Source organism: Metopolophium dirhodum, chromosome 8, assembly GCF_019925205.1.
Source record: "Metopolophium dirhodum isolate CAU chromosome 8, ASM1992520v1, whole genome shotgun sequence".
Classification (NCBI taxonomy): domain Eukaryota; kingdom Metazoa; phylum Arthropoda; class Insecta; order Hemiptera; family Aphididae; genus Metopolophium; species Metopolophium dirhodum.
The window spans coordinates 20,866,323-20,881,525 of record NC_083567.1 but is presented as its reverse complement, the minus strand read 5'-3'; the positions used below and the strand labels follow the sequence as shown (position 1 = coordinate 20,881,525).

The 15,203-nt window shown below is 28.8% G+C and overlaps 1 protein-coding gene across 3 annotated transcripts; it reads right to left on the bottom strand.

The window, feature by feature from the left end:
• Positions 1–8,413: 8,413 nt before the first annotated feature.
• On the bottom strand, positions 8,414–10,294 carry LOC132950394 (phosphatidate cytidylyltransferase, mitochondrial). Of its 3 annotated transcripts, none has more exons than XM_061021828.1 (2): positions 10,036–10,294; positions 8,414–9,865 (listed from the first exon to the last, which is right to left on the bottom strand). In XM_061021828.1, exon 2 carries the CDS (start codon positions 9,842–9,844, stop codon positions 9,005–9,007), a length of 840 nt encoding a protein of 279 aa, XP_060877811.1. In that variant the 5' UTR covers positions 9,845–9,865; positions 10,036–10,294; the 3' UTR covers positions 8,414–9,004. The 3 variants fall into 3 exon arrangements, with proteins under 3 accessions (XP_060877811.1, XP_060877810.1, XP_060877808.1); XM_061021827.1 differs by having other exon boundaries at positions 8,415–9,865; positions 10,019–10,294; XM_061021825.1 differs by having other exon boundaries at positions 8,418–10,294.
• Between the last annotated feature and the right edge of the window lie 4,909 nt (positions 10,295–15,203).

Genomic DNA, 15,203 nt, shown 5'->3' with positions numbered 1-15,203 from the left:
AATATATACTGTCAGTTTTATGAAACTATATGTAATTTACACTGACAATTTTGTTCAATGTCGTCGAGTGATTTTAATTAGAAATTAATTGGTCTGGATTTTGCTTAGCCTCGGAAGGCAGAGGTGGCAATCATGTATTTTATGGTTCACTGAACCACCAAAAAGTTTGGGGTGGGTGTCATTTTAATAGGTAGGTATACTTGGTCTTGATAATCAGTGTCCGGTATAGCCTTATAGGTAATTTAAAAATGGTTAATTTAATGGCCAATTCATTATTAGCAACAAATAGATACAATCACATATATTAACAATCAACTTATGAAGTTATAGACAGCTTTATGACGAAAAAATAGTCACATAGAGTATTAGACAATGTGACATTATTTTGTTATTCAAAAATCGCAATCAATTGTATACTAGAATTGTATTATAAGAATATTGTTACTACTGAAATATTATACTCTCTAATGAGAAATTGGCTGAAATGTAGTCACTTATACTTTAATATATTCAATTCAACAACTGCAGATGTGTCAAAGCTCGATCAAATTTGCTTTTATTAATAAGTGTATTGTAGACGAATTTGAGGTTTTTAATAAATGTTTATTCGTTATAGAAATTAAGAAATTTTTTTTCAAATTAAAAAAAATCTTAAGTTTGTTCACATTAAAAAAAAAAGGTGGGTAAGTGGATGTCGCTCTGCTGTACAGTAGGTTACAAGTGGGTCACTGTAATGGATGGTGTTAAATTTGAATTCAATGATATAATATCATTGTATAAGAAAAACGATTCTGAGCGAAAACGGTCAGTCAGCCTATGATATTATTGTAAATAAAGTAATTTATATATAACCTATTTACGCGGAGCCTTATTTTCAATTTTCAATCCTTAGCTATAAAAGTTGAACATTTTATAAATTTTCAACTACAAAATAATTATTAAATTATAAATTTGATAAATTTTGTCAAAATTTGAACTTTAAATGCTTATAAAAAAATTGTGCCTATATATTTTTAATATTTTTCAAGTGCTATTAGAACGATATAACAGGAGCCTTATATTAAATTTTCACGCTTTTTTACCCAACAAATAAAATTTTATTGATATTATAGAAAAAAAAACTAAAAAAAATTGAAAACTGACAATGTCCGTAAACAGTTCAAAAAGAGTCAAATTATTTTCAAAATTTTATGGTGTATAGAAAATGCTAATATAAACATTCAGTGATATTTTCAAGTATCTACAGTCATTCGTTTTTTAATTACAACAAAATAAGAAAATCGTTACACGAGAAATCGAGTGAATATCAAATGTTGTAAAAATATCGCTTCGCTCAGAATCTAAAATATATTTCATCAACTCGTTATGAATTACGCTTTTTGTTGATAAGAAAAAATCTAATTTATCATAATATCATCATTCATCACAATTATTAAGAGGACGCCTCATCAGCATATTATGTATTGTCTCCGTCTTACAAGCGGTAATAAAGCACGATTGAGCATATACCTTATTAGCAACACGATTGAGCATAGAATATTTTATGCGATGTTGCCACATTCATTCACATTCACGTGGCCAAAATTTTGTAATTTCTTATGTTCACGTATTATTACACCAATTATTATGATACCAGACGCGAGCCGTAAGCTGAGCCCATCTTTATCGACAATGTTATCGATTAATAAATTAGTTCCAGAGCAATAAAGTTCCGACGTTTTAAACATTTAAAATTGGGGGAAAATATATAAGATAATAAATTAAGGTACAATTCCAAAATTGTAATAGAAATAATATCAGTGTTCGATCGCCCATATATTATAAGTATTCTAGATTTAAAAACCATGCAGTATTTTTTTTAATTCGTACCATATTTTGATTTTATTATATATAACTATTATTATTATTATTAAACAGATTTATGAAATGTGACTATTTTATTGACTATGAAATCATGTTATTATTTTTGATATGTTAGATTTTGAATTATTTGAATCATTTAAATAAATATTTTTGTATAAAATACCTTAAAATGGAAAATGGAAACGTTACAGAGTTTTTATGCTCAATCGTGATATGTTACGCACTTGTAGACGGAGACAACATATGCGGATGAGGCGTCCTCTTAAGCATGTTTTAAAATAAATAATCAAAAAAAAATAGTCAAAAAAGTTATAAAAATTAGGTAAGTTTTTGTACCTATAATATGACTTTTTGGTAAGTGGGTAGGTGGTATTAACTATAGTTGAACCACCAACTGAAAAATGTCAAACCTCCTCTGTCGGTAGGTACACTGCATATACTATGACGCAGCCCTATATTGATGCACTGGTTGATATACTGACATGTCACCCTCCTGGAAAATGTAAAATGTAATGTTTTTCATTTAGTACATTAGGATGCATAACAACTTGTACCAGAATAACAGTGGAAACTGGAAGAAGATATAGGTCTTGTGTATGCTCAGTGCTTACTGAGAGAAACTCAAAGTTTATTGAAAAAGTAATGGACACCTAATAGTATATCTACCTACCTATTCGAAAAAAAAATCATAAATTATTTGTATAGTTAAAAAAAATATATGTAGTCAAATAATCTGAATGTTTTGAATGATATTCATTGTTCGTTGATAGGTAGGTAATTTAAAATTATGAGGCAAATGCACGTGTTCGTATTGCCTGCATAGTGCATGATAACATAAAGGAAATCGCGAAATCACAATGAGAGGTTAAGATAGAGGTTCAAAATGAATGTATGTAAATTCTAATCATCTAATCTTAGCATACCCAAATAGAAATTATATCAAATTGTATGTTGAAAAAGGGCTCCAAATATGGATTGCCCCAGGGCACCAATGATAATATGCAGTATATTATAATATATCAGAAATATGTATGATAAAATTTGTTTTGAGTGAATAGTTCAAATTTTGATTCTTATAATATCTTATGATTTTTTAGGTGCCCGAATGTCTGTGACTATAGTAATATTTAGAATGTTATATAGACGGGTGATGGAGGATGCCTCCTGTCCCCCCTGGACAGAGTAGGTACTGTTTTTCTAGAAATAATTGTGCAATAATTGCAGTTGCATCTACAAAATATTATTATGTAAAATAGCGGCTGCAGTATGACACGAAGGCCTTGGCCACTTCCATTACAATCATAATATTATATTATTATCGAACGTCATACGCGGTGCTGCAGTGTCGCGTTTAACGTCGAGTCCCACAATATTGTTTTCGTCATTGAACAACGGTCGCGTGTCGTTAAATAGTATCTTATTTTTGTTTTTGTTTTTTTCGCATCACCCGACGACGTATGATAAGAGCAGAGTAGCAGACGACAGGTTGTTTTAATTTAAGGACGCTAAGGTATGAGGAGGGGGGGGGGGGCGACTGGGGGAGACGAGCTGGACCGCGACACCTGGCCCGGTACCAACAGATCTCTCGAACGGCCGTTCCGCTGCGATAGGAATCCGTCGAAGGCGGCCAAGTAGACCGCGACCGGACCTTCGGCCCGTTCTACTTATTGCTGCAGGTCTCTCGCCTCATCCCCGGGCATACTTAATGTAGAACGTCCGTTTTATCATCCTCCTCCACCCCGCACTTCTGCCGCGACACTGAGTGGAAAAATAAGCCGGTGACGCCGAAGCTTATACCTACAAGAAAAGAATAAATAAATAAATACAAAATAATAAAAAATCGATTCAACCATCGCAAGCGTTTTCGGTGAAGTATCTTCTCCAAAAGATTCGACTGTCGGACTATCCAGTATTAAAGGTCGCACTACGACTCCAAAAAGTAATTTTTACAGAAGAGACGTTTTAAAATGCAATGAATATTAATTAGTCAACAATAAGTCGATAAAGCACGAAATAAATTAGTTATGAATACAATTATTTTTGGTATACATATAGGTATACTTATGCGGGCTATGTCATTACTTTATGTTTCCATTGCTACTAATATTAATTAAATACATAAATTAATTTAATGGGTTATGCATTTTTGATCATAATATTGCACTTTTGAATTAAATTATTTTTAAAGTAAGGCAGTATGTCAATATATTACTCTATTGAACTGAAACTAAGTACACATTTTTTATTAATTATAAATTATAAACTAATAATAAAGCAAAATAAATCAAAACAAAATTCATTAATTTAAAAAAAAACTAAGAAAAAAATTGTTTTAAATTAATTATACAAACAACTAATGACAAATTAACAACTTCCTATTACCAATGATTTAAATATTAGGAGATCTAATTATTGCAAGTTTTTCAAATAGACTAATAAGTTTTAGTTACCTAAGTTATAATTATTGTATACTTGACAAATAATTATGATACTAAATACTAAATACCTATTTAAGTATATTTTAGTGTATTTTTAACAATACACGCATAATACTTCATAGCCATATGCCCACATAATGTAGCAGAGGCATCTTCAGGTCAATTCCATGGGTTGGAACACCGTTGACATTTGACGCAGCTTAGTATTTAAAAATGTTATACTTAAATAGTTAAATGTTAAGTAGGTACCTATATTTACCTTACCTAAATGCAGAACTCATAAACGGTGTAGTGTACTCGTGTAACGTATGCAATTATAAAACAAAACTAATGATATGGGTGTAATTAGGTACATAAATAATTTTCATGAACGTCTGAAGATTAAATTTTGACTAACTTGGATTGCCATTACACAATTAACGAATTTAGTTTTTTTTAAATATATTTTATTTAGTGATATTTAATCGTAAAAATTTTGTGAAAAGCTTTAACATTAAAGTTTATTTTTGGTAGATAGTAAAATTTATTTAATTGGCTTTTTTTTTTTGAGCTTTAAAAATAAATCAATTTTCTTTAATGGATCGGGCCAGAAGAAGGTCCACGAACACAAGTAGAAGATGACCACTATTTCAGTAATATTTATACGTTCTTCAATCTTCGGACGTCCTGGTGCCAAGTTATCATCATCGGTGATAGATTCGAAAATCTTGACCAGCTCGGCAACACTATTCCTCTTTTTTCCATTATCCACTGCAGTTGCGAATATATTTGGGGGGGGGGTGGATCGCCCTGGGATTTTCACCACCACTATACATTATTACAATATAAAATAATGGGAGGGGTTGAACGTCATTACCTCTGTGGATTTGAAATTCGCTCCCCCCTCAGAACTAGGATATATCCGCCACTGAGCCACTGAATTAACAGCTTCAACAGTTTTAACAGATCACTGTTAACACAACATTAACTATTACGTAATGTTATGAACTAATTAGTATTATGGGTGATTGTTTTTAAATAACACGAACCGTTTACCATAATATATACCTAACGAGTAATGGCAAAAAAATGTACACAAATGCACATACCTATTTATTATACATACGATTCAACAGAGAAATCGAGATAGATAAACAAATGATCGACTTTGATGTAATAATAATTTATTGTATGCCTATATTGATTTCAATACCGACCGATTTTAAGGAGTTCAGTATAGGCAATTTTCTATGTGTGTGCATGCGGGTCGTGTAAATTTGTGCCTAGTAAGTGATCATTAGTATGAGCTTTGGAAATAAATACTATAGTCTCTTTGATTAAATATACACGTGATCTGGTGACTTTTTATATACAGCGCTACCGGTGGTAAGGTATTGATTAAATATGTATTTTTTTAATTTTAAGTTTATTTGTGTATTATTGTAGTCAACATATTAATAAAAAACGTTTTGGTAAAAATCCGAGATTAAAAAAATGATTATTCAACGAGATAATGAGAGTTGATTAATAGCCGCGTGACGTCATAGAGCCGACGACTGAGCTGCAGCCACCTATATGTTTTACGTGTAAAAGTAGTTTGATTTGCACAATGATTTGAATAACTTAAAATAGTATTTCAGAATTTTTTTTCATAATCCAAAATATATATTTTATGTGCTTAAAACGATGGTGTGATTTAAAATTTAATATATCTTGTTGTTGCATACATCTTATAAAATATAAATTATAATTTAGTAAAATTATTGAGTTCGCGACTCGCGTTGTATTGCCGTATAAACCAAATCTTACAAAATTCACTATAATAGATTTATCTACTATAAAAAAATTAGAAAGTATATCAAAATCATAATCACACCAGTGTCAAAAACACTTAAGGTTACATAAAAAAATTTTAAAAATATTATATTTAACGATTGAAATCGTTGCGCTTTTGCACGTAAAACATACGCCGCCGTTCAGACTTCGGTTCTATGACGTCACACGCATATTTCCAAACGCCTGTATCTCATTGAATAATTAGTGTTTAAGTGTGAGACTCACACCATATTTCTTAAATATACTTATACTTTAAATCTAAGCAAAGTTGCTTTTAGTGTTGGGATATCCATTGACCATTAAGGTATATAAGATAGACAACCTAACGTACAACACTTCATCACGAGGCTGCCTGTGCCGTTGACGTACTCGTGTATGAGACCCTGGTGTGGAAACCCGGTAACGATGTCGTAAGCGACCTACATGAGGTACATGTTAGGTCAGTCGGCAATGTTGTTGGAATCGATAATTTTAGTGATTTACAGACAATATTGTTTGTGCTAACTGCTACCCGATAATTAAAAGGACGACAAATTTATATTTTATAGACCCACAAACTTGATGTTTAATAGTGAAACGTGACAAACGTTTTATGTCAATGGAGTTTGGAAGGTGAGAAAAGTGGTTCTGTGCATCCATCAAAGGTGATTTTATTTTTGTCGGTTTTCTAAATGACCTTTTGCTAGTAGGATGTTGATATACGTAGTAATAATGATAAGAATGTACATGGCAACCTTTTTTTAAATAGTGCATTTTATAAATTATTTGGTCGTATTTTTTGTTTTGTTTTTAATAATGTTATAATAGTTATAAATACTTATAACACTTATAACTATAAATTACAACATACGTTTTCATAAACAAATGTTTCATAAATGTTTACTTTAATATTTTTTATTAACGGTTTTTACGTATTTTTTTGGTACGTTGTTTACGCGATACCAATGTGTTATGTGGATTGCGAAAATTATGGCAAATCTCTGATGATAATGTTTTCGAAAAACCGAAATAGGAATGTCAATATGTCAATATTTCATTAGGTATAGTTATTATTATGGTATTTAATTTTAAAAATACAAGATTACTCTTTCGAGATTAACCTAACGCCAAGATTTGCATTCGCATTCGGCAATGGTAATATGCAAAAATACAAAAAATGGCAATGGGAAACTAATTAATTATGTATTTAAAATATTCAGATGTTGTCTGAAACTCTGAACGATAACGGCAGCGTCATCTACCGGCGCTGTTGTATCCTTTCCGGATAAAACCTCCCGAAACTGTACCTAACCTAACCGATAGACAGCGCTGTTGTATACAATTTTAGTTTTAAAAAAAATAACTGCAATTCCAAATTTTTGATTCTTCGCCAACAGTGAATCGGCACGGGCCACAGATTCTTTTTCGTTATACGATCATTTCACATTATAGATATTTTTACAAGTAATTTTTACAACTATATAAGTATAATTTAAGTTTATTTAACACGATATTAATATATTTTAATTATATTTCAAATATTGAAAAAAAAATATATTATTGATTCTTGAGTTATAATGACATCCATGTTAATGAAAATAGAATTATAGATACTTGTTACTTGTAAGAACTACCAACAACTATCTGTTAGTGCTACACTTGTTATGCTACTACCATTGATCACTATGAATTATTACGATTAATGTATTATTGAATATCTTTGATAGTAAAATTATATTAAAAATGCCTTTGATCTTGCCATCTTGGCAATAGCTGCATATTGCACTTATTGAAGCTGATTTATGTTTGAGATTGGTTAAATCAATTTTGATACAACTATTTCACTCTTTATTAGTTACCCATGTATAACATATTTTATTATGTTATCTTGGTGTATTTAAATAATAACTGTGGATCACAGTCAACGTGGTTCTTATTCAAATTAAATTATTTGATATTTTTTCCTATTCTGGTATCTAACGCATTAAATATTGGATAGATTCATCAAATAGAAGCAATAGTAAAGCAATCAGTTGTATTTTATCCAGTCCAAAGTTTGAGCTGTATTATAAGGTAGTTAAACATAATTATTTATTAACAATATTCTAATGCTATGATTTACTGTTTAATCAAGACAAACAGAACGAGTAGGTAAGCTATGAGAAAAATGTTGTCCAATAAAGATGTTATATATTCTTTGTTAGAATAAAATAATACAATCATTTTTTGAATTTACACTTAAAGTTATAAACTTGAAACTATAACAACTTTCATGGTCTAGTTAACATATTTTATTATTTAACGACAAAAAAATAGTTATTTAATTATTATTATGTCTAAATGTCTTCAATTAAATAAAAATACCCTGAGTTAAAAAAAATTAAATTTTGTTTTACTTTTAAAAAAGTATGATGTGTTGTGTAGAAAAAATCGATTAATTTAATGGTTCACTAAAATTGAATGGACCAACTAAATCATGTTTAAGGTACCAATACTTCACCATTGATTCATTAATTGTTTAATGATTGTTTGGCATTAAAAAGTTCATATTAAGATAATTACGGGTATTGGATATTATAATTTAATAAAATTATATGTGTAAGTAGGTAGGTAGCTAAATTATTTGAAGTTATACATTTATAACAATACATAACACATTATTGTCTTTCATTATATCATACTTATTATTATTATTATTTGTAGTTACATAAATAAAAATATCTATCTTAAATTGTTATAATATGTATGAACACAAGGAAAAACAATTTGATGAATAAATAAATAAATAATAAGTGTACAATTTTGTTTAATATCAATAATATAAAGTTTAATTTCAGTTACCTAATACAAAACAAAAATACAATTATATAATAACATAACAATACTATATTTCTTGGTAATCAAATTAGTTATAAAAACATAGATTTAACCATTTTATTTAATTTGCTGTAGCTATAGACAACAGACTTTAGTAAGCCGGCCGTTGGTATTCCTTTTATACTTTGCATAAGACTAGAATAAAAAACTATTCTACAAATACCATTGCGCACAATTTTACTAACATCATCTTGTTTTGCTAAATCTTCTAATATTCTATCATTATTCAATTTGTTCTTATAAGATCTGAATAAAATATTCTTTAAATTTTGTGGTAACCTTTGTAAATGATACAATTTGCTCTGTGAACTCTTGTCTTGTTCTACAAATGAATTTATAGAGAGCCTATCGCTCATTGATTTAAAAACTGGTGTATATAATGTCCTGAATTTTTCTATTTGAGGTTGTACAATGTTAGCCACTTTGTTCTTGTCCTCACCAATAATCATACGGAAATCTCCTCGATACGATAGACCTGCAATGGCAGTATATAAGTCTATTTCGGAAAATTGTTCAGGTAACTGAAGTAATGCAGCATGCACAGCACTTCTTAGATTATGCATAACCAAATCACTTAATCCTTCATCACGCAACATTAACACGGGCTTGTGAAGCCGACCAGCTATGTAAAGTGTGTACCATGACTGTAAATCTTGACGAAAATCTTTAACATCTATAATGCCATATTTGAACATTAAGTTGTCTACTGTGATATGTGTATTAAAATATACATTAGCACCAAATGAAGTTTGAACACTTGATAAGACCGATGCTCCTAAGTAACGAATCGATGAATAATGATCTGGATTAATTGTTAAATTCTCTCGATGAAAGTCGTGTGTATTGTTTACAACAAATATTAGGTCCACCATTGCACGATCCGTACGACCAGCCTGTTGAAATACACCAGATCCATAAGCAAAGCAGTACACCAAGTGTTTAGTAGGAAATTTAGTGAGAATCCGATTTAAATCCACAAACATAGTTATATTAATCGTTAAAATTGTGTACAATAATAATATTTATATTGTTAATCATTAACTTACAATTAACTAATATTTACATTTTTACGAAGATTCAAAGCTGAGTGAACGGATTTATATAGGTATCTATAGAACCCAGCACTTTAATTTTTCTAAAGAACTCAAATTTGTTGATTACGACAATTACGTACTGGAGTGTGAGGTTTCAAAGCACCGAACAAGTACTTCATTTTTAAGTTTTTACTAAATCGTCCATTTGTAGCAATCCGAAGCAATATAATTATTAATTGTGATTTACTGATTTTGATTTTAGATTTAGCAACTATCAACAATCAACACCTTGTGAATTGTAATGTTATCTTTCAATGAAGTACAGATAACATTATCAGCTATAGCCGTAGTATCTACTATCTAATAAAGCTGCTATCTGCTGGTAAAATAAAGCAAAACTTGAAATTTTAAAAAAGTATTTTATATTGTAATTGATAGCAGCACTAGTAAGAGAATTGAACAATAATATTATTATTTTATATTTCTTAATGCTTCCACGACGATACTTGGTATGCATAAAAGCATATTATTGTATATTATTTTATGGACTATAATAATATTATACTAAAATGTATTTAAACAATACAACAGTTTGTTAGTTATTTTGTAACAATTTAATAATTCTTTTTATGTTATATTCATGCACTTTGACTTAATAAGTCAACTGTAAAGTGAATTAGTTTTATAATGTGAACTTATAGCCTACAGCCTATTGGTAATAATTAAATAATGTAACCAATACATAATCTATAGAAGACATTTGAAGTAGGTAGTTATAGTTCTATTGATACCTATAAGGAGCACTTCATAGTTTAGATGGTTAACTGCGACCATAATATTATTATTCTAAAAAAAAAAAAAATACAGGTGAGTTAGTTGGGTACCTACTTGGCTACTTACATCAGGAAATGCATTTTTATTTTAATATTTTTACACGAATGATATTATATAGGTAAAATGCAAAGTACAAACATAATTAGTTAATCTGTAATCATAATAACTTTTTTAAACTAATGAAAGTTTAGTTTCCTTCATAATTCCAATATTCGCTTGTCTAATCTGCAAGTTTATCTACTCTACACACCGTTATTATGTCCCATAATCGAACTGAATGGGCTTTTCTTTATTTTTTAATTCTATTATACTGTAACATTTATTCATCCGTTATCTTCATAGTATGAATTGCAACTTTTAAACCATAATTAGGTACACATTATTTACAATTTGAATGGTTGACCAAAAAATATTTTTACACAGGGTGGTCCATCGTGTTGTCCCGATTTAGGTATCGTTCAACTAAAAGAGGAAAACGGGAAGTCACTGTTGGTCACCCTGCATTTTATGGGATTATACTAGTGGGACTTACCGAGTGTAGCAATGTAGCATAGGAGCAACCATGACAAAATAGATCTATTTTGTCATGGGCGCAACTAGCTGGTGTTGTACTAGGTACTTATCGGCTATCGCCTTCAAATATTGTGTTAGCACCCTCAAATAACTTAAATTGGCTACGGAATAGCATGAATCAAGAACGATTTTCAAATGTACCTATTATTGTTAAATATTTAACAAATCAATTAAAAACTGAAGATATTATTAACGAATTTGCAACTGAAGACGCGAACAATTACTTTTATATAGATAGGAGGTAGGTACCTATATAGTTACTTATTATTCATTTTATATTTAAGTAATTTAATGTTATTGTTAAAGAAAATATGTTAAAAAGGTGGACAAGTGGGTATCACTCTGGTGTACAGTAGTTGTTGAGCATGTCGTTGCAATGACTAATGGATGTGTTATATTTTAATTCAATGATAAATCATTGTATACGAAAAACTTTTCTAAGCGGAAACGTTGTGTCAGCCCGGCATACTTGTATAAATAATCAAATTTAGTAAAAGTCAAAATAATTTGAAAAGTTTACCATTTATTGAAAATGGTAATTTTAACATTTGGTGAAAATTACTAGTGCCTGGGATTATTTGTTTTTGAATTACAACAAAACATCAAAAATTCGTTAATTTACCAGTGAAAATCCAATATTGTAAAATTAAATTCAAACGCTCATAAAAAATTAATGTTACTTTTTGGAAAACCTTTTTATTTGTTTAAGGTAGCAACATTTGTGGTAACTTCTATTAAAATTTCTAAAGTTAGCTATGAAAAAAAAACTCAAATAAATACATTTTTAACTGAAGAATTGTTTTTCGAAATTTTGTCAAAATTCGAACTTTAAATGCAAATAAAAAAATAATCGTGCTTATGAATATTTCATATTTTTGAACTTCCATTAGTGAAACTTATAAGGAACCTTGCGTTACATTTTCAAGCTTTTTTAGTAAATAAAGACAGAAAGTGATTATAGAGAATAATTTTAAAAAAATGTACAAAATTCGAATAATTTCCCAAAAAGAAACAAAATTTGAAAAATGTTACCAGTCATCAAAAATTCTAATTTAAATCTTTGGTAAAATTTCTAAGGACTACGTTTATTATTTTTTGAGTTGCACCATACAAATAAAATGGTTTTGTGTAAAAATTATCACCTTCTTTTGTTTATCTTGACATTTTCTTTAATTAACTACTTGAATTTTAAATTTTTACCTCTCAAAAGTACCAACTAGATTTACTTTTCTATCAGAAAAGATGCAGATTTTGAAAATTGGAGCATTTTTACTAACCCAAATGTTGATGATGGACAGAAAAAAACACATAATTGAAAATACAATACATTCTTTTGCTCCGATCAGAATCTAAAATGTTAAATTGATAAAGCAGTGGTTCCCAATCTCCACTTTTCTACGCTCCCTTTATAGATTTTCAAAAAGCTCGCGGTCCCTCCAATAAATTGAAAACATTTAATTTATAGGCGTTGTTGTGGCACAAACGTTTAGGTACCCCGTCGAAGATTATGAATGTTTAGCGGCTAAACATTCTGACCTTTATCGATACCCAAAAACTGGTCGTTATTTTCTTTTTATTTTATGCCTGCGTTGTAAAATAAAAATAATTAAATAAATAAAATATTTACTTCATGATGGCTGCTTGTTCCTCTCCAGAAATGTGTCAAACTCACTCCACTCATGGGAGCTCCCCCTTCCTGGTTAAGATACACTGTCTGTGTGACTGTGTTAAAAGAATAAAGTAACTTTTATGGTACGCTTGGAATAATTTTAGCAACCCAAAATTTAAGGTCTAGTTGTGCCTATAGTCACCTATATGTATAACCACCTATAGGTGTGCATTTTTTTTTTACTTTTTACTTTCTTAATATTTTCTTAATATTAGGATTTCATTAATGTTAAGATTTTCTTCATATTAGGATTTTTTTAATATTAAGATTTTATTAATATTAGGATTTTATTAATATTAGAATTTTCTTAATATTAAGATTTTATTATAAATTATAAATTTATCTATTTTATTAATAAAATTATTAATATTATAAATATGTTAATTACTGACTAATATTATTAATATTAATATTAACTAAAAACTGGGGGGTCCTACTAGACCGAGAACAGTCGGGCGGGAAATATCCATTTCGATAGATAATTGTTTTAAGAAAAAACTTAGAAGATTTTGTAACCGACAACACTCGCAAATTCTTTGATATATTAGGAATTTCTTCTCAGTTTTTTAATAAATTGGGATGAAGACGAAGATTATAAAACAAGTAAAGCAATCGTTCAGTCAATGAGAGTAGTCAACGATATTGCAGAGAGAGGAGTGGCTTTGATGGAGGAATATAACAAATTACACACCACAAATGAAGAACAAAAACAGTTCCTTTTGTTACTAATAAAACAGTTTAGGCAAAAATATCCGGACAGAAAAAAATCAACTTTAATATTATAATAATGTAAATACTTGTAGAATGTAATATTATAACATAGCTAATTAAAATAATAATACTTACCTTATATGTAAATATTATAATAGATAATAAAATTTACAAACAATTCATTTTTTTCGAAATTTATCAATTTTCAATTCCTGGTAGCGACCTTTAAAAAAAATTCAAAAAAAAAAATTTTACATGTATGTAATAGTATCTCCGAGGTAGGTATAAAATAATTACGAGGTGCCCTCAAATAAATTGAAGAAAAAAATTTATTTGCCCATATAAGCATCACCCTATTGAGTATATTATACTATATAGTATAGCCATTAGCCAGTATGATATGTTTTTTTTAATTAAGTTTCTAATTACATACCTAATATAATATTATAGATTTAAGGACTTGAGCTATTTTACGTTTGCAAAAATAAAATGTTATTATACATTTATACAAATTCCATTAATTTACGTTCCGGAACGAATAGTCTAAAGTTTATTTATATGTTGTTCCGTATGATTGCGTAATAGAATTATTAACAACGTTCTGGAACAATCGGTTATATTGTTCCGTTACGGGCACATGCTTATAGTTACTTATATTTAGTGTAAAGGCCGTGTAAGTATGATATTAATCTTTATTCTTTATTAGTTTTTTGTTTAGTTTTATTATAGTATTTTAGATTGGAACAGAACTTAATGACTATTCCGTCAATCGTTATTAGTCAATAGTCATTAATACAATAATACATTTATATATCTACCTATATACAACCTACTTTAAATTTGTATAGGTACAATATATTATAGTTAAATATATTATTGTATTATATATTTATATACAACATAATGTTTGAACTTATTAATATTTAATAAATTCTGTTCAAATCACATTTTCCAAACCTTTTTGTTGTATCTGAGAGAACAAATTAAAAATAACAAAATATCGTAAGTCTGCAAGTGTATAGGTAAGATGGACATAGGTTTTATAAATACTATATTTTTTTTAATGAAAAATATCTTATCGTAATATTGTTTACAAATCTTTAAACACAAATAGGTACATAATAATGTAACTTAACAACAACTGTCCAGTTTAGTGGCATGTCGGTGTGTGGCCTAAAATATAATTTAACCTTTAAAAATCAGTGAATTTAAATATGTTTGTGCGAAAAAAAACTTAAAAATGTATTTATTCAACAAATTATATTGTTATTTAATTATTTTAATATTATTTTAAATACCTAAAAGATTATTAATTAGATAGGTAGGTACTGGATAGTTAAGATGAAATTCGTTTGTAGATTTGAAATTTGATTAGAAATCATAAAACATTATATTGTAACATGACTAATA